Genomic DNA, 24,572 nt, shown 5'->3' on the forward strand with positions numbered 1-24,572 from the left:
ATAAGCGAACATTGTATCAACATCCTTGGGCACGGTAAGCGAACATTGTATCAACATCCTTGGGCACGATAAGCGAACATTGTATCACCATCCTTGGGCACGATAAGCGAACATTGTATCACCATCCTTGGGCACGATAAGCGAACATTGTATCACCATCCTTGGGCACGATAAGCGAACATTGTATCAACATCCTTGGGCACGATAAGAGAACATTGTATCACCATCCTTGGGCACGATAAGCGAACATTGTATCAACATCCTTGGGCACGATAAGCGAACATTGTATCAACATCCTTGGGCACGATAAGCGAACATTGTATCACCATCCTTGGGCACGATAAGCGAACATTGTATCACCATCCTTGGGCACGATAAGCGAACATTGTATCAACATCCTTGGGCACGATAAGAGAACATTGTATCACCATCCTTGGGCACGATAAGCGAACATTGTATCAACATCCTTGGGCACGATAAGAGAGCATTGTATCAACATCCTTGGGCACGATAAGCGAACATTGTATCACCATCCTTGGGCACGATAAGCGAACATTGTATCAACATCCTTGGGCACGATAAGAGAGCATTGTATCAACATCCTTGGGCACGATAATAGAGCATTGTATCACCATCCTTGGGCACGATAAGCGAACATTGTATCAACATCCTTGGGCACGATAAGCGAACATTGTATCACCATCCTTGGGCACGATAAGCGAACATTGTATCACCATCCTTGGGCACAATAAGAGAGCATTGTATCAACATCCTTGGGCACGATAAGCGAACATTGTATCAACATCCTTGGGCACGATAAGCGAACATTGTATCAACATCCTTGGGCACGATAAGAGAGCATTGTATCAACATCCTTGGGCACGATAAGCGAACATTGTATCACCATCCTTGGGCACGATAAGCGAACATTGTATCAACATCCTTGGGCACGATAAGCGAACATTGTATCACCATCCTTGGGCACAATAAGAGAGCATTGTATCAACATCCTTGGGCACGATAAGCGAACATTGTATCAACATCCTTGGGCACGATAAGCGAACATTGTATCACCATCCTTGGGCACAATAAGAGAGCATTGTATCAACATCCTTGGGCACGATAAGTGAACATTTTATCAACATCCTCGGGCACGATAAGCGAACATTGTATCAACATCCTTGGGCACGATAAGCGAACATTGTATCAACATCCTTGGGCACGATAAGCGAACATTGTATCAACATCCTTGGGCACGATAAGCGAACATTGTATCAATATTCTTGGGCACGATAAGCGAACATTTTATCAACATCCTCGGGCACGATAAGTGAACATTGTATCAACATCCTTGGGCACGATAAGCGAACATTGTATCAACATCCTTGGGCACGATAAGCGAACATTGTATCAATATCCTTGGGCACGATAAGCGAACATTTTATCAACATCCTCGGACACGATAAGTGAACATTGTATCAACATCCTCGGGCACGATAAGCGAACATTGTATCAACATCCTTGGGCACGATAAGCGAACATTGCATCAACATCCTTGGGCACGATAAGCGAACATTGTATCACCATCCTTGGGCACGATAAGCGAACATTGTATCACCATCCTTGGGCACGATAAGCGAACATTGTATCAACATCCTTGGGCACGATAAGTGAACATTGTATCACCATCCTTGGGCACGATAAGCGAACATTGTATCAACATCCTTGGGCACGATAAGAGAGCATTGTATCAACATCCTTGGGCACGATAAGCGAACATTGTATCACCATCCTTGGGCACAATAAGAGAGCATTGTATCAACATCCTTGGGCACGATAAGCGAACATTGTATCACCATCCTTGGGCACGATAAGCGAACATTGTATCACCATCCTTGGGCACAATAAGAGAGCATTGTATCAACATCCTTGGGCACGATAAGCGAACATTGTATCACCATCCTTGGGCACGATAAGCGAACATTGTATCACCATCCTTGGGCACAATAAGAGAGCATTGTATCAACATCCTTGGGCACGATAAGCGAACATTGTATCAACATCCTTGGGCACGATAAGAGAGCATTGTATCAACATCCTTGGGCACGATAAGTGAACATTTTATCAACATCCTCGGGCACGATAAGCGAACATTGTATCAACATCCTTGGGCACGATAAGCGAACATTGTATCAACATCCTTGGGCACGATAAGCGAACATTGTATCAACATCCTTGGGCACGATAAGCGAACATTGTATCAATATCCTTGGGCACGATAAGCGAACATTTTATCAACATCCTCGGGCACGATAAGTGAACATTGTATCAACATCCTCGGGCACGATAAGCGAACATTGTATCAACATCCTTGGGCACGATAAGCGAACATTGTATCAACATCCTTGGGCACGATAAGCGAACATTTTATCAACATCCTCGGGCACGATAAGCGAACATTGTATCAACATCCTTGGGCACGATAAGCGAACATTGTATCAACATCCTTGGGCACGATAAGCGAACATTGTATCAACATCCTTGGGCACGATAAGCGAACATTGTATCACCATCCTTGGGCACGATAAGCGAACATTGTATCACCATCCTTGGGCACAATAAGAGAGCATTGTATCAACATCCTTGGGCACGATAAGCGAACATTGTATCAACATCCTTGGGCACGATAAGAGAGCATTGTATCAACATCCTTGGGCACGATAAGTGAACATTTTATCAACATCCTCGGGCACGATAAGCGAACATTGTATCAACATCCTTGGGCACGATAAGCGAACATTGTATCAACATCCTTGGGCACGATAAGCGAACATTGTATCAACATCCTTGGGCACGATAAGCGAACATTGTATCAATATCCTTGGGCACGATAAGCGAACATTTTATCAACATCCTCGGGCACGATAAGTGAACATTGTATCAACATCCTCGGGCACGATAAGCGAACATTGTATCAACATCCTTGGGCACGATAAGCGAACATTGTATCAACATCCTTGGGCACGATAAGCGAACATTTTATCAACATCCTCGGGCACGATAAGCGAACATTGTATCAACATCCTTGGGCACGATAAGCGAACATTGTATCAACATCCTTGGGCACAATAAGCGAACATTTTATCAACATCCTCGGGCACGATAAGCGAACATTGTATCAACATCCTTGGGCACGATAAGTGAACATTGTATCAACATCCTCGGGCACGATAAGCGAACATTGTATCAACATCCTTGGGCACGATAAGCGAACATTGTATCAACATCCTTGGGCACGATAAGCGAACATTTTATCAACATCCTCGGGCACGATAAGCGAACATTGTATCAACATCCTTGGGCACGATAAGCGAACATTGTATCAACATCCTTGGGCGCGATAAGCGAACATTGTATCAACATCCTCGGGCACGATAAGCGAACATTGTATCAACATCCTTGGGCACGATAAGCGAACATTGTATCAACATCCTTGGGCACGATAAGCGAACATTTTATCAACATCCTCGGGCACGATAAGCGAACATTGTATCAACATCCTTGGGCACGATAAGCGAACATTGTATCAACATCCTTGGGCGCGATAAGCGAACATTGTATCAACATCCTCGGGCACGATAAGCGAACATTGTATCAACATCCGTGGCCCCAAATTATTCGACATCTTACCAGAAGATATCAGAAACACTGCTGGAACAAGTGTAGAAGTCTTGAAGAGGAAACTGCACAAGTATCTTTACTAGGCTGTGATCGATATACGGACCAGCGAACCTCCAGCAGCAACAGCCTGGTGGACCAGGCTAGCATCAGACGAGCCTTGCCCATGGCCGGGCTCCGGGAGTAGAAAAACTCTCGAAACTCATCAAAGGTATATCCCAGCACCTGGGATGTGCCATGCCAGCAGAGAGAGAGAGAGAGCGAGAGAGCGAGATAGAGAGAGAGAGAGAGAGAGAGAGAGAGAGAGAGAGAGAGAGAGAGAGAGAGAGAGAGAGAGAGAGAGAGAGAGATAGGCAGACAAAGACCATTGAAAACACATGGTGAGTGACCACCTGCTCACGCCCACACTACCACCCTCCATCCATGCTGCCGCCCACTGTACCACCTGCTCACTCCCACACTGCCACCTTCCATCCATGTTGCCGCCCACTCTACCACCCCCACGCCCACACTGCCTCCCACCACCAACTTACTCACCAAGGTTCTCACTGAGAGATAACTCAACTAGTGTAAGGGGACCAGGACTCCTCAATGACCTCTCCTCAACACAATCTTTCCGGAGCTCAGACAAGTTGAACTCCACATTTATCAACAAATAAAAGAAAATTCCATAGTTACGTGTTAAATAGCCAGTTGAGGAGTCAGGACACAGTTGCCATCCCACAGTCGTTAAAAACCACTTTACAAAGGTACCAGTAGAGCAAATGCGAAAAACTATGGCTCGTCTTGGCTGGCATCCCATATGATTAGAATCTAAGACGTATACGTGGATCAGCGGACCGCTAATAACAACAGCCTCGTTGACCAGGCAAAGCCTGACTCAGGATCATCATAGGTTATATCAAAGGAACGTGGATATGTGGGGCAGCGGGCCACCACCAGCTGCAACAGCCTGGTTGACCAGGCTAGCACCAGACGAGCCTGACCTATGGCCAGGCTGCATAAGTAGAAATACTCGCGGAACTCATCAAAGGTATATCAAAGGAAGCAGCAGCTGCACAAGCCAGGGCAACACGGGCCTAGAGCAGGTCGCTCCTGCATCTCCCAACTACTGGACCACCACAACGTGGTCTTGTTAAGACATACCTGGAGGTTACCTGGAGGTTATTCCGGGGATCAACGCCCCCGCGGCCCGGTCCATGACCAGACCTCCCGATGGATCAGGGCCTGATCAACTAGGCTGTTACTGCTGGCCGCACGCAGTCCAACGTACGAGCCACAGCCCGGCTGATCCGGCACTGACTTTGGGTATCTGTCCAGCTCTCTCTTGAAGGCAGCCAGGGGTTTATTGGCAATTCCCCTAATGCTTGATGGGAGGCTGTTGAACAGTTTTGGGCCCCGGACACTTATGGTGTTTTCCCTTAGTGTACCAATGGCGCCCCTACTTTTTATTGGGGGCATTTTGCATCGCCTGCCCAGTCTTTTACTTTCGTAGGGAGTGATTTCTGTGTGCAGATTTGGGACCATTCCTTCCAAGATTTTCCAAGTGTAGATTATGATATATCTCTCCCTCCTGCGTTCCAACGAGTACAAGTCAAGTGCTTCCAAGCGTTCCCAGTAGTTAAGGTGCTTGACAGAACTTATATGTGCAGTAAAGGATCTCTGTACACTCTCTAGATCTGCGATTTCACCTGCTTTGAATGGAGATGTTAATGTACAGCAGTATTCCAGCCTAGAGAGAACAAGTGATTTGAAAAGGATCATCATTGGCTTGGCATCTCTCGTTTTGAAAGTTCTCATTATCCATCCTATCATTTTCTTTGCACGTGCGATCGTGGCACTGTTGTGATCCTTGAAAGTGAGATCCTCAGACATTACTACTCCCAGGTCCCTTACATTAGTTTTCCGCTCTATTGTATGGCCGGAGTCAGTAGTATACTCTGTTCTAGTTATTATCTCCTCCAGTTTTCCATAACGGAGTAGTTGGAATTTGTCCTCATTGAACATCATATTGTTTACCGTTGCCCACTGGAAAACTTTGTTTATATCTTCTTGGAGGTTAACCGCGTCCTCAGCAGATGACAGCCTCATGCAGATCCTAGTATCATCCGCAAAGGATGATACGGTGCTGTGGTGTATATCTCTGTTTGTCTGATATGAGGATAAGGAATAAGATGGGGGCGAGTACTGTGCCTTGTGGAACAGAGCTCTTCACTATGGCAGCCTCCGATTTAACTCTGTTGACCACTACTCTTTGTGTTCGATTTGTTAGGAAGTTGAAGATCCATCTTCCCACTTTCCCAGTTATTCCTTTAGCACGTATTTTATGGGCTATTACGCCATGATCGCATTTGTCAAATGCGTTTGCAAAGTCTGTGTATATTACATCTGCATTCTGATTTTCTTCCAGTGCATCCAAGGACATGTACACAGACTTTGCAAAAGCCTTCCATACGTGTCAAGAAATGTACACAGACTTTGCAAGAAAAAGGCCTTCGGCGCGTGTATTAGCGCAGAAAATGCTTGGAGAAGTGCATGGAAGAGAGAAGGTGATTTTATAGTATTGCAGTGGTTACGTCACTGCGTGTTACCGTGGGTAGAGGAAATCAAGAAGCTGGTGCCACAGTGAGAAGCTGTGTTGATGATGGCACAATGCCTCACCCCAGTCACCCATCTTATTCCTTATCCTCATATCAGACATATACAGAGATATACATCACAGCACCGTATCATCCTTTGCGGATGATACTAGGATCTGCATGAGGCTGTCATCTGCTGAGGACGCGGTTAACCTCCAAGAAGATATAAACAAAGTTTTCCAGTGGGCAACGGTAAACAATATAATGTTCAATGAGGACAAATTCCAACTACTCCGTTATGGAAAACTGGAGGAGATAATAACTAGAACAGAGTATACTACAGACTCTGGCCATACAATAGAGCGGAAAAATAATGTAAGGGACCTGGGAGTAGTAATGTCTGAGGATCTCACTTTCAAGGATCACAACAGTGCCACGATCGCACGTGCAAAGAAAATGATAGGATGGATAATGAGAACGTTCAAAACGAGAGATGCCAAGCCCATGATGATCCTTTTCAAATCACTTGTTCTCTCTAGGCTGGAATACTGCTGTACATTAACATCTCCATACAAAGCAGGTGAAATCGCAGATCTAGAGAGTGTACAGAGATCCTTTACTGCACGTATAAGTTCTGTCAAGCACCTTAACTACTGGGAACGCTTGGAAGCACTTGACTTGTACTCGTTGGAACGCAGGAGGGAGAGATATATCATAATCTACACTTGGAAAATCTTGGAAGGAATGGTCCCAAATCTGCACACAGAAATCACTCCCTACGAAAGTAAAAGACTGGGCAGGCGATGCAAAATGCCGCCAATAAAAAGTAGGGGCGCCATTGGTACACTAAGAGAAAACACCATAAGTGTCCGGGGCCTCCCATCAAGCATTAGGGGAATTGCCAATAAACCCCTGGCTGCCTTCAAGAGAGAGCTGGACAGATACCTAAAGTCGGTGCCGGATCAGCCGGGCTGTGGCTCGTACGTCGGACTGCGTGCGGCCAGCAGTAACAGCCTAGTTGATCAGGCCCTGATCCATCGTGAGGCCTGGTCGTGGACCGGGCCGCGGGGGCGTTGATCCCCGGAATAACCTCCAGGTAACCTCCAGGTAGCCCCCACGATATAAACAACAAGCCCACGATAAGAGTAGTAAGCCCCCATAATACTGATCGTCTATCAGACCCACAATATCCTCACAACAACAGTAAGCCCCCATAATACTCACCGTCCATCAGACCCACAATATCCACACAACAACAGTAAGCCCCCATAATACTCACCGTCCAGCAGACCCACAATACCCACACAACAACAACAACAGTAAGCCCCCATAATACTGATCGTCTATCAGACCCACAATATCCTCACAACAACAACAACAACAGTAAGCCCCCATAATACTCACCGTCCATCAGACCCACAATATCCACACAACAACAGTAAGCCCCCATAATACTCACCGTCCAGCAGACCCACAATACCCACACAACAACAACAACAGTAAGCCCCCATAATACTGATCGTCTATCAGACCCACAACATCCACACAACAACAACAACAGTAAGCCCCCATAATACTCACCATCCATCAGACCCACAATATCCACACAACAACAACAACAACAGTAAGCCCCCATAATACTCACCGTCCAGCAGACCCACAATACCCACACAACAACAACAACAGTAAGCCCCCATAATACTCACCATCCATCAGACCCACAATATCCACACAACAACAACAACAACAGTAAGCCCCCATAATACTCACCGTCCAGCAGACCCACAATACCCACACAACAACAACAACAGTAAGCCCCCATAATACTCACCGTCCAGCAGACCCACAATACCCACACAACAACAACAACAGTAAGCCCCCATAATACTCACCGTCCAGCAGACCCACAATATCCACACAACAACAACAACAGTAAGCCCCCATAATACTCACCGTCCAGCAGACCCACAATATCCACACAACAACAACAACAGTAAGCCCCCATAATACTCACCGTCCAGCAGACCCACAATACCCACACAACAACAACAACAGTAAGCCCCCATAATACTCACCGTCCAGCAGACCCACAATACCCACACAACAACAACAACAGTAAGCCCCCATAATACTCACCGTCCAGCAGACCCACAATACCCACACAACAACAACAACAGTAAGCCCCCATAATACTCACCGTCCAGCAGACCCACAATATCCACACAACAACAACAACAACAGTAAGCCCCCATAATACTCACCGTCCAGCAGACCCACAATATCCACACAACAACAACAACAGTAAGCCCCCATAATACTCACCGTCCATCAGACCCACAATATCCACACAACAACAGCAACAGTAAGCCCCCATAATACTCACCGTCCAGCAGACCCACAATACCCACACAACAACAACAACAGTAAGCCCCCATAATACTCACCGTCCAGCAGACCCACAATACCCACACAACAACAACAACAGTAAGCCCCCATAATACTCACCGTCCAGCAGACCCACAATATCCACACAACAACAACAACAACAGTAAGCCCCCATAATACTCACCGTCCAGCAGACCCACAACATCCACACAACAACAACAACAACAGTAAGCCCCCATAATACTCACCGTCCAGCAGACCCACAATATCCACACAACAACAACAACAACAGTAAGCCCCCATAATACTCACCGTCCAGCAGACCCACAACATCCACACAACAACAACAACAGTAAGCCCCCATAATACTCACCGTCCATCAGACCCACAATATCCACACAACAACAGCAACAGTAAGCCCCCATAATACTCACCGTCCAGCAGACCCACAACATCCACACAACAACAACAACAACAGTAAGCCCCCATAATACTCACCGTCCAGCAGACCCACAATATCCACACAACAACAACAACAGTAAGCCCCCATAATACTCACCGTCCAGCAGACCCACAATATCCACACAACAACAACAACAGTAAGCCCCCATAATACTCACCGTCCAGCAGACCCACAACATCCACACAACAACAACAACAGTAAGCCCCCATAATACTCACCGTCCATCAGACCCACAATATCCACACAACAACAACAACAGTAAGCCCCCATAATACTCACCGTCCATCAGACCCACAATATCCACACAACAACAACAACAGTAAGCCCCCATAATACTCACCGTCCATCAGACCCACAACATCCACACAACAACAACAACAGTAAGCCCCCATAATACTCACCGTCCAGCAGACCCACAACATCCACACACATCCTGGCGACGATGTGAACTAGGCTGAAGGTCACGTTGTGTTGTATCACAGATGTAGTGACTAGAGAGGCTTAGGTGGGCCTACTTCTGTCGTGGCCTCACATAGTTCAGGCCTAAAGGTTACCTCAAGGCTGTGAGCTGGGATTCATTCAGTCTGGCTTCCCTTGTGTTCATAAGCAGTTGCATAGTTGATCAGTTGCTGGAGAGGGATGGGGAAAAATCAATTTGCAACTAACCCAAGAAATGAGATTAGGAAGTGGATGATGCTCGGGTCCCTCAGTGGAATCTGATGAGGTTGCAAATACGTATAATAGAGAGAAATAAGATCCCCGCTTCTACTTACTAGCGGCATTATAACGTACAGGATGGTTCAAAATATCACACTATCGTCGTCATAACATTAAACATGGTTCGAAACATGACACTATAGTCGTGATAAGCTTCAGGATGGTTCGAAACATTAATTAGCGAATAATATAACGTCTAGGGCCCTCACCGCAGGGCTGTAAACAGTATCTCACTTGTACCAGCTCCGACACTATCAGGGGTTCAGGGCTGGTCAGTAGTGGTCCTCCGAGCGAGACTTCAAGAACGAGACATCCCAGTGCTACAGATGTCTCTTACCCAGTGCTACAGATGTCTCTCACCCAGTGCTACACATGCCCGTCACTTTACACTTGTCAGTATTTCATACCATCACTTACGGAGTATATGATACACCAGTATTTTAATATTAATTTCTAGAGATATGATCTCAGGGTTCCATTTAAAGGTCAGAACCTCCGAGCAGACAGTCCTTCCCTCGTGGAAGGAATGTCTGTAATAATCGTGTCTGTATAACAGTCTGTTTTTAAGTCTGTTGTGATAATTAATTTTCCAGGATTACTTCTGTGTCTTGTGTAAACAGAGGCAGGATATAAGTAATTAATTTTCCAGGATTACTTCTGTGTCTTGTGTAAACAGAGACAGGATATAAGTAATTAATTTTCCAGGATTACTTGTGTCTTGTGTAAACAGAGGCAGGATATAAGTAATTAATTTTCCAGGATTACTTCTGTGTCTTGTGTAAACAGAGACAGGATATAAGTAATTAATTTTCCAGGATTACTTCTGTGTCTTGTGTAAACAGAGGCAGGATATAAGTAATTAATTTTCCAGGATTACTTCTGTGTCTTGTGTAAACAGAGGCAGGATATAAGTAATTAATTTTCCAGGATTACTTCTGTGTCTTGTGTAAACAGAGACAGGATATAAGTAATTAATTTTCCAGGATTACTTCTGTGTCTTGTGTAAACAGAGACAGGATATAAGTAATTAATTTTCCAGGATTACTTCTGTGTCTTGTGTAAACAGAGGCAGGATATAAGTAATTAATTTTCCAGGATTACTTCTGTGTCTTGTGTAAACAGAGGCAGGATATAAGTAATTAATTTTCCAGGATTACTTCTGTGTCTTGTGTAAACAGAGGCAGGATATAAGTAATTAATTTTCCAGGATTACTTCTGTGTCTTGTGTAAACAGAGACAGGATATAAGTAATTAATTTTCCAGGATTACTTGTGTCTTGTGTAAACAGAGGCAGGATATAAGTAATTAATTTTCCAGGATTACTTCTGTGTCTTGTGTAAACAGAGGCAGGATATAAGTAATTAATTTTCCAGGATTACTTCTGTGTCTTGTGTAAACAGAGGCAGGATATAAGTAATTAATTTTCCAGGATTACTTCTGTGTCTTGTGTAAACAGAGGCAGGATATAAGTAATTAATTTTCCAGGATTACTTCTGTGTCTTGTGTAAACAGAGGCAGGATATAAGTAATTAATTTTCCAGGATTACGTGTCTTGTGTAAACAGAGGCAGGATATAAGTAATTAATTTTCCAGGATTACTTCTGTGTCTTGTGTAAACAGAGGCAGGATATAAGTAATTAATTTTCCAGGATTACGTGTCTTGTGTAAACAGAGGCAGGATATAAGTAATTAATTTTCCAGGATTACTTGTGTCTTGTGTAAACAGAGGCAGGATATAAGTAATTAATTTTCCAGGATTACTTCTGTGTCTTGTGTAAACAGAGGCAGGATATAAGTAATTAATTTTCCAGGATTACTTCTGTGTCTTGTGTAAACAGAGGCAGGATATAAGTAATTAATTTTCCAGGATTACTTCTGTGTCTTGTGTAAACAGAGGCAGGATATAAGTAATTAATTTTCCAGGATTACTTCTGTGTCTTGTGTAAACAGAGGCAGGATATAAGTAATTAATTTTCCAGGATTACTTCTGTGTCTTGTGTAAACAGAGGCAGGATATAAGTAATTAATTTTCCAGGATTACTTCTGTGTCTTGTGTAAACAGAGGCAGGATATAAGTAATTAATTTTCCAGGATTACTTCTGTGTCTTGTGTAAACAGAGGCAGGATATAAGTAATTAATTTTCCAGGATTACTTCTGTGTCTTGTGTAAACAGAGGCAGGATATAAGTAATTAATTTTCCAGGATTACTTCTGTGTCTTGTGTAAACAGAGGCAGGATATAAGTAATTAATTTTCCAGGATTACTTCTGTGTCTTGTGTAAACAGAGGCAGGATATAAGTAATTAATTTTCCAGGATTACGTGTCTTGTGTAAACAGAGGCAGGATATAAGTAATTAATTTTCCAGGATTACTTGTGTCTTGTGTAAACAGAGGCAGGATATAAGTAATTAATTTTCCAGGATTACTTCTGTGTCTTGTGTAAACAGAGGCAGGATATAAGTAATTAATTTTCCAGGATTACTTCTGTGTCTTGTGTAAACAGAGGCAGGATATAAGTAATTAATTTTCCAGGATTACTTCTGTGTCTTGTGTAAACAGAGGCAGGATATAAGTAATTAATTTTCCAGGATTACTTCTGTGTCTTGTGTAAACAGAGGCAGGATATAAGTAATTAATTTTCCAGGATTACGTGTCTTGTGTAAACAGAGGCAGGATATAAGTGGTACAACAACAGGATATCACTTTCATTTTACGCTATGTTCGTCGTAATAATAACTTAAGACAGGAGGATAAATTAGACACACGTACAACACTTGAGTATCTTTATTGGGGAAACGTTTCACCAAACGGTGGTTTCATCAGTCCTATACGAAGAAGAATGGTGAAGGTCGGATTGAGTTTGAGGTAATCGGTCCCTCAGCCTGGAATCGATGTAATCAGTAAATCAGTCTTGATTGTTGGATTGATTGCATCGACTCCAGGCTGAGGGACTGATCACCTCAAACTCCTTCCGATTTTCACAATCATTCTTTGTATTGGACTGATGAAGCCACTGTGTGGCGAAACGTTTCCTCAGTAAACATGCCTAAGTGTTGCACATGAGTCTAATTTATCAACTTGTCGGTTCTCTAAACATTTATCAACATAAAATAGGAGGAGCACTAAACCTGGAAGATTCTGGAGGGACTGGTCCCTAATATGCACACAGCAATCACTCCATACGAAAGCAAAAGACTTGGCAGGTAATGCAACATACCCCCCGTGAAAAGTAGGGGTGTCACTGGTACACTACGAGAAAGCAATAAGTGTCCGGGGCCCAAGACTGTTCAACAATCTCCCATCAGCAATAAGGGGCATTACGGGAAGACCCCTGGTTGTCTTCAAGAGGGAGCTAGACAGATACCTAAAGATGGTGCCGGATCAGCCGGGCTGTGGTTCGTACGTTACCTGGAGGTTACCTGGAGGTTATTCCGGGGATCAACGCCCCCGCGGCCAGGTCCACGACCAGGCCTCCCGATGGATCAGGGCCTGATCAACTAGGCTGTTACTGCTGGCCGCACGCAGTCCGACGTACGAGCCACAGCCCGGCTGATCCGGCACTGACTTTAGGTATCTGTCCAGCTCTCTCTTGAAGGCAGCCAGGGGTTTATTGGCAATTCCCCTAATGCTTGATGGGAGGCTGTTGAGCAGTTTTGGGCCCCGGACACTTATGGTGTTTTCTCTTAGTGTACCAATGGCGCCCCTACTTTTTATTGGCGGCATTTTGCATCGCCTGCCCAGTCTTTTACTTTCGTAGGGAGTGATTTCTGTGTGCAGATTTGGGACCATTCCTTCCAAGATTTTCCAAGTGTAGATTATGATATATCTCTCCCTCCTGCGTTCCAACGAGTACAAGTCAAGTGCTTTCAAGCGTTCCCAGTAGTTAAGGTGCTTGACAGAACTTATACGTGCAGTAAAGGATCTCTGTACACTCTCTAGATCTGCGATTTCACCTGCTTTGTATGGAGATGTTAATGTACAGCAGTATTCCAGCCTAGAGAGAACAAGTGATTTGAAAAGGATCATCATGGGCATGGCATCTCTCGTTTTGAAAGTTCTCATTATCCATCCTATCATTTTCTTTGCACGTGCGATCGTGGCACTGTTGTGATCCTTGAAAGTGAGATCCTCAGACATTACTACTCCCAGGTCCCTTACATTATTTTTCCGCTCTATTGTATGGCCGGAGTCAGTAGTATACTCTGTTCTAGTTATTATTTCCTCCAGTTTTCCATAACGGAGTAGTTGGAATTTGTCCTCATTGAACATCATATTGTTTACCGTGGCCCACTGGAAAACTTTGTTTATATCTTCTTGGAGGTTAACCGCGTCCTCAGCAGATGACAGCCTCATGCAGATCCTAGTATCATCCGCAAAGGATGATACGGTGCTGTGGTGTATATCTCTGTTTATGTCTGATATGAGGATAAGGAATAAGATGGGGGCGAGTACTGTGCCTTGTGGAACAGAGCTCTTCACTATGGCTGCCTCCGATTTAACTCTGTTGACCACTACTCTTTGTGTTCGATTTGTTAGGAAGTTGAAGATCCATCTCCCCACTTTCCCAGTTATTCCTTTAGCACGTATTTTATGGGCTATTACGCCATGATCGCATTTGTCAAATGCTTTTGCAAAGTCTGTGTATATTACATCTGCATTCTGATTTTCTTCCAGTGCATCCAAGGCCATGTCATAGTGATCCAGTAGTTGTGAGAGGCAGGAGCGACCTGCCCTGAACCCATGTTGCCCTGGATTGTGCAGATTTTGGGAATCCAGGTGATTTGCAATCCTGCTTCTTAGCACTCTTTCAAAGATTTTTATGATGTGGGACGTCAGAGCTATTGGTCTATAGTTCTTAGCTAATGCTTTGCTGCCACCTTTATGGAGCGGGGCTATATCCGTTGTTTTAAGTGACTGTGGAATTTCACCCATGTCCAAGCTCCTCCTCCATAGTGTACTTAGGGCACGCGAGAGGGGTTTCTTGCAGTTCTTAATGAAAACAGAGTTCCACGAGTCTGGGCCCGGGGCTGAGTGCATAGGCATGTTGTCAATGGCTTTTTCGAAATCTATCGGAGTTAGGGTAATGTCGGAAATCTGGCATACATTTATGGAGTTTTGAGGCTCATTCATGAAGAAATCATTTGGGTCGTCGATCCTCAGACCGATTAGTGGTTCACTAAACACAGAGTCGTACTGGGATTTCAATATTTCACTCATTTCCTTGTTGTCGTCTGTGTAAGTCCCATCCTGTCTGAGTAAGGGCCCGATACTAGATGTGGTATTTGCCTTGTTTTTGGCATATGAAAAGAAATATTTGGAATTTCTTTCAATTTCACTAATAGCTTTAAGCTCCTCCTGCCTCTCCTGGTTCCTGTAAGAGTCATTTAGCTTAAGTTCGATAGTTTCCACTTCCCTGGTCAGCGCCTCCTTTCGTGTATCAGATATTCTAGCACTCCTGAGGAGCTCAGTGACTCTTCGTCGTCTTCTGTAGAGGGAGCGTCTTTTTCTCTCCAGTTTACTCCTGCTCTTCTTCTTTCTTAGGGGAATATGCCTAGAACATGCTTCGGCTACCAGGAAGTTGATCCTTTCAAGGCACTGGTTTGGGTCCATGTCATTTAAGACATCTTCCCAACATGTTTCGTTTAGGACATGGTTTACCTGGTCCCAGTTGATGTTCTTGTTGTTGAAATTGTATTTTGTGAAGACACCTTCACCGGTACATGCATTCTGCTGTTCAGGACCCCTATGCATGTACGTCTGGACTTCGATTAGATTGTGATCGGAATTAGTTGTTTTTGATATTCTTATGTCTCTTATCAGGTCCTCATTATTTGTGAAGATAAGGTCAAGTGTGTTTTCTAGTCTTGTTGGCTCCACTATCTGCTGGCTTAAGGTGTGTTTTTCGCAGAGACTTAGTAGCTCATGTGTGTGTGACCTTTCATCTGCGCTACCTCCGGGGATTGTTTCAGCTATAACATTATTTGCTACATTTTTCCATTTTGTATGCCTTAGGTTGAAATCACCAAGCAGTAAGATGTTTGGGGATGGAGCTGGAAGGTTTTCCAAACAGTAATCGATTTTCAGTAGCTGTTCCTTGAACTGTTGGGAGGTTGTATCTGGTGGCTTGTATACAACCACAATGACTAGGTTTTGGTTCTCGATCTTTATTGATAGAACTTCAACTACCTCATTTGTGGTGTTCAGCAACTCCGTGCAGATAAGGGACTCTTTGACATACAGGATTGCGTGCGGCCAGCAGTAACAGCCTCGTTGATCAGGCCCTGATTCACTGGGAGGCCTGGTCGTGGACCGCGCCGCGGGGGCGTTGATCCCCTGAATGCACTCCAGGTAGGTAGACCAACTGGCCCTTGCGAGGCATTCAAACCCACGGACAAAAATATTTGCCTAACCCATTTTCAGTACTACCCGAGGAATAAGATAGTCTGTTGAGCGAAATTCTGGGGCCTTTACTGCGTTATCTGTGTCATTGTACTTTCATTTAATAAGAACATAAGAATTTTTGTATATTTATGTATATTTGTAGCAAGCAGCAACAGCCTGGTTGACCAGGCTAGCATCAGACGAGCCTGGCCCATGGCCGGGCTTCGGGAGTAGTAAGATTTCTCTGTGATCTTCAGAGTATTTAACAAGAGTACGTAAGTCGGTACCTGATCAGTTGGGCTGTGATTCACACGTTGGACTATGTTTGGCCAGCAGCAACAGCGTGGTTGATCAGGCCCTGATCCACCAGGAGGCCTGGTCAACGACTAGGCCGCGGGGGCGTTGACCCCCTTAATACCCTTCAGTTAGGTAGACAACTGCTCTAAAACAATCTTGGACAACCTCTAGGAAGTCGTTGGACTCCAGATTTCCAGTCAAAATGTTTCCCGTCATCTGGACTAAAATCAAGAATCTCCCATGATAGCTACTCGCACATGAAGGCTGGTTTATGTCTGACGGCAGTATATATGCGCCTATCTTCCTGTCTGTGTTCCAGACTCTTCCAGACTACGGTGCTCTTCACCGACTCCAAGACTGAGGGACTGATTATCTCATCTTTTGTATTGTATTGTATAAACAAAGCCATTGCATGGCGAAACGTCTACAAATAAAGGTACCCAGATGTAGTATGCTTGTAATTTCTTAACATGTCTAAGTTTACTAACTTTTTGATGGTAATCTTAAAGGGCGCGTAAGTATCCCAGTCTTCTAATAACATCTTCATTTTTCCTCTATAATCTATCTTGTCCATAATTACTATCGTATTAGCTTAGTTTATTTCGTCGACCTACCTACCAGGAGGTAGGTAGGTAGGTAAGGTAAAGTCTAATATCTTTCCTTAATTCATGGTATAACTTAACAAATCTTTAAGGTCAGTTGTGTTGCAGAGGTCTCAGACCTCAAAGATTTGTTAAGTTATACCATGAACAAAGGAAAGATCCTGGACTTCACATTACGAAACAGACAAAGCAAATATGAAGTAATTATGGACAAGGTAGATTTTAGTGGAAAAATGAACATGTTATTAGAAGACGGGGGAACTTACGTGGCTGTTAAAGCTTTCCTGAAGGTCATATCCTGTATCCTGAGAGTCAAGGCTCCTGCAGCATCTCTGGTGACCTGCTACACTGATTCACCTCTTTTATTATTCACCTCGGAGACTTCGTTGACCATCTTCCAGCGCATGTAAAGTGAAAATCCTTCAGCTCTCCCCTATCACACACTCTCTCTGTAACTCTCTCCTATCACACACTCTCTAACTCTTCCCTATCACACTCTAACTCTCTCCTATCCCACTCTCTCTAAGTCTTCCCTATCACACTCTCCCTGCGTCGTTTCCCTTATTCCCATCACACATTTTCCCCTCTCTACCTCCTTCTCCTCTTCTTCCCCCTCCCTCCACCCCCTCCCTCACCCCTGATTCACAAGCGCGTGTCAGCTATCGTATATCGACACAGGGAGACAAGGAGACCAGTTCTGTCTCTTATCTCCAGATGTGCGTCCTCCCAGCACCCCCGTGTGTGTGTGTGTGTGTGTGTGTGTGTGTGTGTGTGTGTGTGTGTGTGTGTGTGTGTGTGTGTGTGTGTGTGTGTGTGTGTGTGTGTGTGTGTGTGTGTGTACTCACCTAGTTGTACTCACCTAGTTGAGGTTGCGGGGGTCGAGTCCGAGCTCCTGGCCCCGCCTCTTCACTGATCGCTACTAGGTCACTCTCCCTGAGCCGTGAGCTTTATCATACCTCTGCTTAAAGCTATGTATGGATCCTCCCTCCACTACATCACTTCCCAAACTATTCCACTTACTGACTACTCTGTGGCTGAAGAAATACTTCCTAACATCCCTGTGATTCATCTGTGTCTTCAGCTTCCAACTGTGTCCCCTTGTTACTTTGTCCAATCTCTGGAACATCCTGTCTTTGTCCACCTTGTCAATTCCTCTCAGTATTTTGTATGTCGTTATCATGTCCCCCCTATCTCTCCTGTCCTCCAGTGTCGTCAGGTTGATTTCCCTTAACCTCTCCTCGTAGGACATACCTCTTAGCTCTGGGACTAGTCTTGTTGCAAACCTTTGCACTTTCTCTAGTTTCTTTACGTGCTTGGCTAGGTGTGGGTTCCAAACTGGTGCCGCATACTCCAATATGGGCCTAACGTACACAGTGTACAGGGTCCTGAATGATTCCTTATTAAGATGTCGGAATGCTGTTCTGAGGTTTGCTAGGCGCCCATATGCTGCAGCAGTTATTTGGTTGATGTGCGCTTCAGGAGATGTGCCTGGTGTTATACTCACCCCAAGATCTTTTTTTTTTCCTTGAGTGAGGTTTGTAGTCTCTGGCCCCCTAGACTGTACTCCGTCTGCGGTCTTCTTTGCCCTTCCCCAATCTTCATGACTTTGCACTTGGTGGGATTGAACTCCAGGAGCCAATTGCTGGACCAAGTCTGCAGCCTGTCCAGCCTGTGTGTGTGTGTGTGTGTGTGTGTGTGTGTGTGTGTGTGTGTGTGTGTGTGTGTGTGTGTGTGTGTGTGTGTGTACTCACCTATTTGTACTCACCTATTTGTGGTTGCAGGGGTCGAGTCACAGCTCCTGGCCCCGCCTCTTCGCTGATTGCTACTAGGTCCTCTCTCTCCCTGCCCCATGAGCTCTATCATACCTCGCCTTAAAACTATGTATGGTTCCTGCCTCCACCACATCACTTTCTAGGCTATTCCATGGCCTGACTACTCTATGACTGAAGAAATACTTCCTAACATCCCTTTGATTCATCTGAGTCTTCAACTTCCAATTGTGACCTCTTGTGTCTGTGTCCCATCTCTGGAACATCCCGTCTTTGTCCACCTCGTCTATTCCGCGCAGTATTTTATATGTCGTTATCATGTCTCCCCTGACCCTCCTGGCCTCCAGTGTCGTCAGGCCGATTTCCCTCAACCTTTCTTCATAGGACAATCCCCGTAGCTCTGGGACTAGTCTTGTTGCAAACCTTTGCACTTTCTCTAATTTCTTGACGTGCTTGACTAGGTGTGGATTCCAAACTGGTGCTGCATACTCCAGTATGGGCCTGACGTAGATGGTGTACAGAGTCTTAAACGAATCCTTACTGAGGTATCGGAACGCTATCCGTAGGTTTGCCAGGCGCCCGTATGCTGCAGCAGTTATCTGATTGATGTGCGCCTCAGGAGATATGCTCGGTGTTATACTCACCCCCAGATCTTTTTCCTTTAGTGAGGTTTGCAGTCTTTGGCCATCTAAACTATATTGTGTCTGCGGTCTTCTTTGCCCTTCCCCAATCTTCATGACTGCATTTGGCAGGGTTAAATTCTAGGAGCCAGTTGCTGGACCAGGCTTGTAGCCTGTCCAGATCTCTTTGTAGTCCTGCCTGATCCTCGTCCGATTCGATTCTTCTCATTAACTTCACATCGTCTGCAAACAAGGACACTTCTGAGTCTATCCCTTCCGTTATGTCATTCACGTATACCAAGAACAGCACAGGTCCTAGGACTGACCCCTGTGGAACCCCGCTTGTCACAGGCGCCCACTCTGACACCTCGTCGCGTACCATGACTCGTTGTTTCCTCCCTGTCAGATATTCTCTGATCCATTGCAGTGCCTTTCCTGTTATGTGTGCCTGGTCCTCTAGCTTTTGCAGTAACCTCTTGTGAGGAACTGTGTCGAAAGCCTTCTTGCAGTCCAAAAATACGCAGTCGATCCACCCCTCTCTCTCTTGTCTTACTTCTGTCACCTTGTGTGTGTGTGTTTGTGTGTGTGCGTGCGGGGTATCTCTCTCCGTGTTTCTAGAGAAGGTGGGAGAGGACAACGAAATAGAGGAGAGGAGGAAGAGGAAATGAATGGGAAAGAGGAGAGGGAAAAGGAGGAGAAATATCTCTTTCTTCTCTTCCCCCAGCGTCGTTGAGACCCCCAGGTCGACCCCCCATCCCCTCTGTCAGACCCCAGGTTGATCCCCTCCCTTCCCTCTGTCAGACCCCAGGTCGATCCCCTCCCTTTCCTCTGTCAGACCCCCAGGTCGATCCCTCCCTCCTCTCTGTCATCTCCAGCTGATGGAGGCACAGCAGGGGATTTACTCCTCCCCTCCCTCTCCCGCAGCCGCCCACCTCCCCCTCCCACCCTTGCTGCCGCCTTCCTCCCCCGCTGCTGCCCACCTCCCACAAAGGGAACCTCCCTCTACACCTCCCCTTCCCTCGGGGTCTTCTGGTTTCCTCCTGCTTTGTCGTGGTGTCTGTACCTCCGTGGTACTGGTGGGTTGTATTTCAGCTCTTGGCCCAGTGTTGTCTGCATCCCCGTGGTATTGCTCTTACTGTTCTTGAAGCTGTGCTTGATACAAATATTTCCAGCCCTCTAAAGATCATCTTCAGTCTCTGGCTGTATCTTTGTTACCGTCCTTCATGTTCGTAGAGGTCGAGTGTCAGCTCCTGGCCCCACGGCTACGACTGAAATAATGGTTTCTAGTGTCGTCATACCTGCTCTTGAAACTACGTATAGAATTTGCTGTGTGTGCTTTGCTCTTCTGTGTCAACGTATCCCTGGTTCCTCAGATCTAAATAGTCTATGCCAAATTGTATTTTGTACGTCATTATCATATCCACTCTTGTCCTACTCTCCTACATGAACCCCATGGAAATAAATCACACGTGTTTACAGGTGTTACTATGCAATGTGATTTCTCACATTATCAAAAAACTGTGAAAACTGTTTACAGTTCCTTGATAATGTAAGAAATCACGAAATCGCCTGGAATTCCACAATTTTCACAGTGGTTGTTCTGTATGTTACTATGTATTATAAGCTGAGTAACTATATTTATGTGTACCTGTACCTAAATAAACTTACTTAATCCAGTTTATTGCCTTGTCTGTGTTTAGAATATTTCTCGTAGCTCTGGGACTAATACGGTTGCAAACCTTTGCATCTTTTGAAATTTCTGTTCGTGTTTGATAAGCTGGGGCTCCACACGGGAGCCACGTACTCGGTGCCTGCTCTTAAATAAGTCGTAAAGACCTGACTAGCTTGGGCCAGTAGGTGACTTGGACCTGCCTAGCACGGGCCAGTAGAAGATTAAGACACATGTGCAACAGTTGGGTATCTTTACTGATGAGACGTTCCGCCTACACGGCAGGCTTCCTCAGTCAGATACAAAGACAGTAGTAATGAAATAAAGATAATGCAATCAGTCCATCAACCTTGGAGAAAAAGTATTTGAGGTGGTCAGTCCCTCAGCCTGGAGAAGAGTTCAGCTCCCTTTGTATTTGACTGGAGAAGCCTACTGTGTGGGCGCAACGCTTCATTAGTCAAGACGCACGAATGTTGCAAATGTGCCTTAAAATTCAACTTGTTCGTATTTTATACTATCTTCATCAATGTGCCAGTAGGCCTGCTGCAGTGCTCCTTCTTTCTTAAGTTCTTATGTAACCCGAGGGAGACCTTAGACCAGCCTGGTAATGCAGTCCTCTCCAGTCTCCTGAGTTCACCAGTTGACTGGACGCTCCTCTCAGGTTTGCTGGTCTTGTGTGTCTGATGTTGTGATTGACCTGTACCTCTGGCGAGGAGGTTCACACACACTCTCAACCAGGCTTTTTCTCCGGCTTCGGCTGCCTCTCCTCTCTTGCACTGGCACAGATTCGGTGGGAATATAAACAAAAATAAAGTATAATATCAACAAGAGCCCCCAGTACCGGTATTTTATACCATTTATCGCCACTATACAGATTTAACTCCAGCAGCCACTTCCTCCAACACATCCACACTTTATTTAGGCCTACCCGGAGCCTCCCTATATTTTCCTATTAGGCCTCTCGTTGATTTTAAGGCGCCAACAAACACACTGACACGAGATTCAATCCCTCGTGGAACTTGCGTACCTGGTTACCTGGAGGTTATTCCGGGGATCAACGCCCCCGCGGCCCGGTCCATGACCAGAACAGAAATGGGTTCAGTACTGGGCCTCAGGAGGTACAGCTGTCCCTTCGTGCTGGAGGCCTGGTCATGGACCGGTCCGCGGGGGCATTGACCCCCGGGACTCCTTCCAGAGATGTAGGTATACAAGGACCCCTGAGTGGCGTTGACTAGGAATTTGAGTAGATCCTGGAGGATTCACTACAGGTTCCACTTTAGGATCCATTGCAGGTTCCACTTCAAGATCCACTGCAGGTTCCACTCCAGGATCCACTGCAGATTTCACTGAAAGATCCACTGCAGGTTCCACTTCAGGATCCACTGCAGGTTCCACTTCAGGATCCACTTCAGGATCCACTGCAGGCTCCACTTCAGGATCCACTGCAGATTCCACTTCAGGATCCACTTCAGGATCCACTGCAGGTTCCACTTCAGGATCCACTTCAGGATCCACTGCAGGCTCCACTTCAGGATCCACTGCAGGATCCACTGCAGGTTCCACTTCAGGATCCACTGCAGGTTCCACTTCAGAATCCACTGCAGGTTCCACTTCAGAATCCACTGCAGGTTCCACTTCAGGATCCACTGCAGGTTCCACTTCAGGATCCACTGCAGGTTCCACTTCAGAATCCACTGCAGGTTCCACTTCAGGATCCACTGCAGGTTCCACTTCAGGATCCACTGCAGGTTCCACTTCAGGTTCCACTGCAGGTTCCACTGCAGGTTCCACTTCAGGATCCACTGCAGGATCCACTGCAGGTTCTACTGCAGGTTCCACTTCAGGATCCACTGCAGGTTCCACTGCAGGATCCACTGCAGGTTCCACTCCTCCCCGTCTGTGATATACCTTTGATGGGATTCTAGTTTTCTTGCTTCCGCAGCCCGGTCCCGGGCAAGGCTTGTCTGGTGCTTGCCTGGTCAACCAGGCTGTTGCTGCTGCCGGCCCACATATCACCTTCCACTTTTCTTAAAGCCGTGGGAAGCAGGGTGTGTGTGTGTGTGTGTGTGAGAGAGAGAGAGAGAGAGAGAGAGAGACAATGACCTCTTCTATACCCAGAGTTCTTAGCGATATCTATACAGTAATAATAATAATAATAATAATAATAATAATAATAATAATATTTTTTCAGGCGGGTATCATTAAGATGTATTTAGTGGCTGACAGGTTGACAAACCGTAAGTCAACCAGTAGAAGACACTGACACACATTGTCCCACTGAACGTAAGATATTGTTCCACTGTAAGACACATTGTTCCACTGTAAGACACATTGTTCCACTGTAAGACACATTGTTCCACTGTAAGACACATTGTTCCACTGTAAGACACATTGTTCCACTGTAAGACACATTGTTCCACTGAACGTAAGATATTGTTCCACTGTAAGACACATTGTTCCACTGTAAGACACATTGTTCCACTGTACGTAAGACGCTGTTCATTTTTGTTCAGAAGTGTTCATACTGAACAATCTCATTCACCCTTTCACAAGGTTTATTTTGCGTACACACAAAGGCAGTAATTACATTGTGTGTGTCGTCTCAGTGTATACACACACACACACACGCACATGATGGCCCGGTGGGTGGGGGGAGGGGGGGGCAGAGGGCCATAAAACGACCCCACGACTAAAAAATAGAGATATACACACACTGGGGGGAGGGTCGGAAAACGACGCCACGACAAGGAGGAGTCGTGTACGAACGGCAGTAGAGGGTCGTGTGAACTGAACGACCCTCGGCAGCACACTACTGCCATCACTACCAGGCAGTCACCAGGGGGTGTCTACACCCCCTCCCCCCACCACTACCCCCCAACCCACACGCACATGGCACTAGTCGATACCACTTATCATAGTGTAGGTTCCACTTATAGTGAAGGTTCCATTTATCATAGTGTAGGTTCCACTTATACTGTAGGTTCCATTTATCATAGTGTAGGTTCCACTTATACTGTAGGTTCCATTTATCATAGTGTAGGTTCCACTTATACTGTAGGTTCCATTTATCATAGTGTAGGTTCCACTTATACTGTAGGTTCCATTTATCATAGTGTAGGTTCCACTTATACTGTAGGTTCCATTTATCATAGTGTAGGTTCCACTTATCATAGTGGAGGCTCCATTTATCATAGTGTAGGTTCCATTTATCATAGTGTAGGTTCCATTGATCATAGTGTAGGTTCCATTTAACATAGTGTAGGTTCCATTTATCATAGTGTAGATTCCATTTAACATAGTGTAGGATCCATTTATCATAGTGTAGGATCCATTTAACATAGTGTAGGTTCCATTTATCATAGTGTAGGATCCATTTAACATAGTGTAGGTTCCATCTATCATAGTGTAGGA

At 45.3% G+C, this 24,572-nt stretch overlaps 1 protein-coding gene across 2 annotated transcripts in view; it reads right to left on the reverse strand.

The window, feature by feature from the left end:
• LOC128692928 (uncharacterized) overlaps nt 1-23,958 on the reverse strand; it is a 70,840-nt gene extending 46,882 nt beyond the window's left edge. Inside the window, exons 1-2 of one of the 2 annotated variants that reach the window (XM_070079837.1) lie at nt 23,874-23,958; nt 9,507-9,734 (exon numbers count right to left, since the gene is read on the reverse strand). In XM_070079837.1, the coding sequence (XP_069935938.1) occupies nt 9,507-9,537 (31 nt within the window). In that variant the 5' untranslated portion in view covers nt 9,538-9,734; nt 23,874-23,958. Of the gene's footprint in view, nt 1-9,506; nt 9,822-23,873 lie in introns of both variants that reach the window. The other variant, XM_070079838.1, reaches the window with a different exon arrangement.
• Between the last annotated feature and the right edge of the window lie 614 nt (nt 23,959-24,572).

This window comes from Cherax quadricarinatus, unplaced genomic scaffold, assembly GCF_038502225.1.
Source record: "Cherax quadricarinatus isolate ZL_2023a unplaced genomic scaffold, ASM3850222v1 Contig26, whole genome shotgun sequence".
NCBI lineage: Eukaryota > Metazoa > Arthropoda > Malacostraca > Decapoda > Parastacidae > Cherax > Cherax quadricarinatus.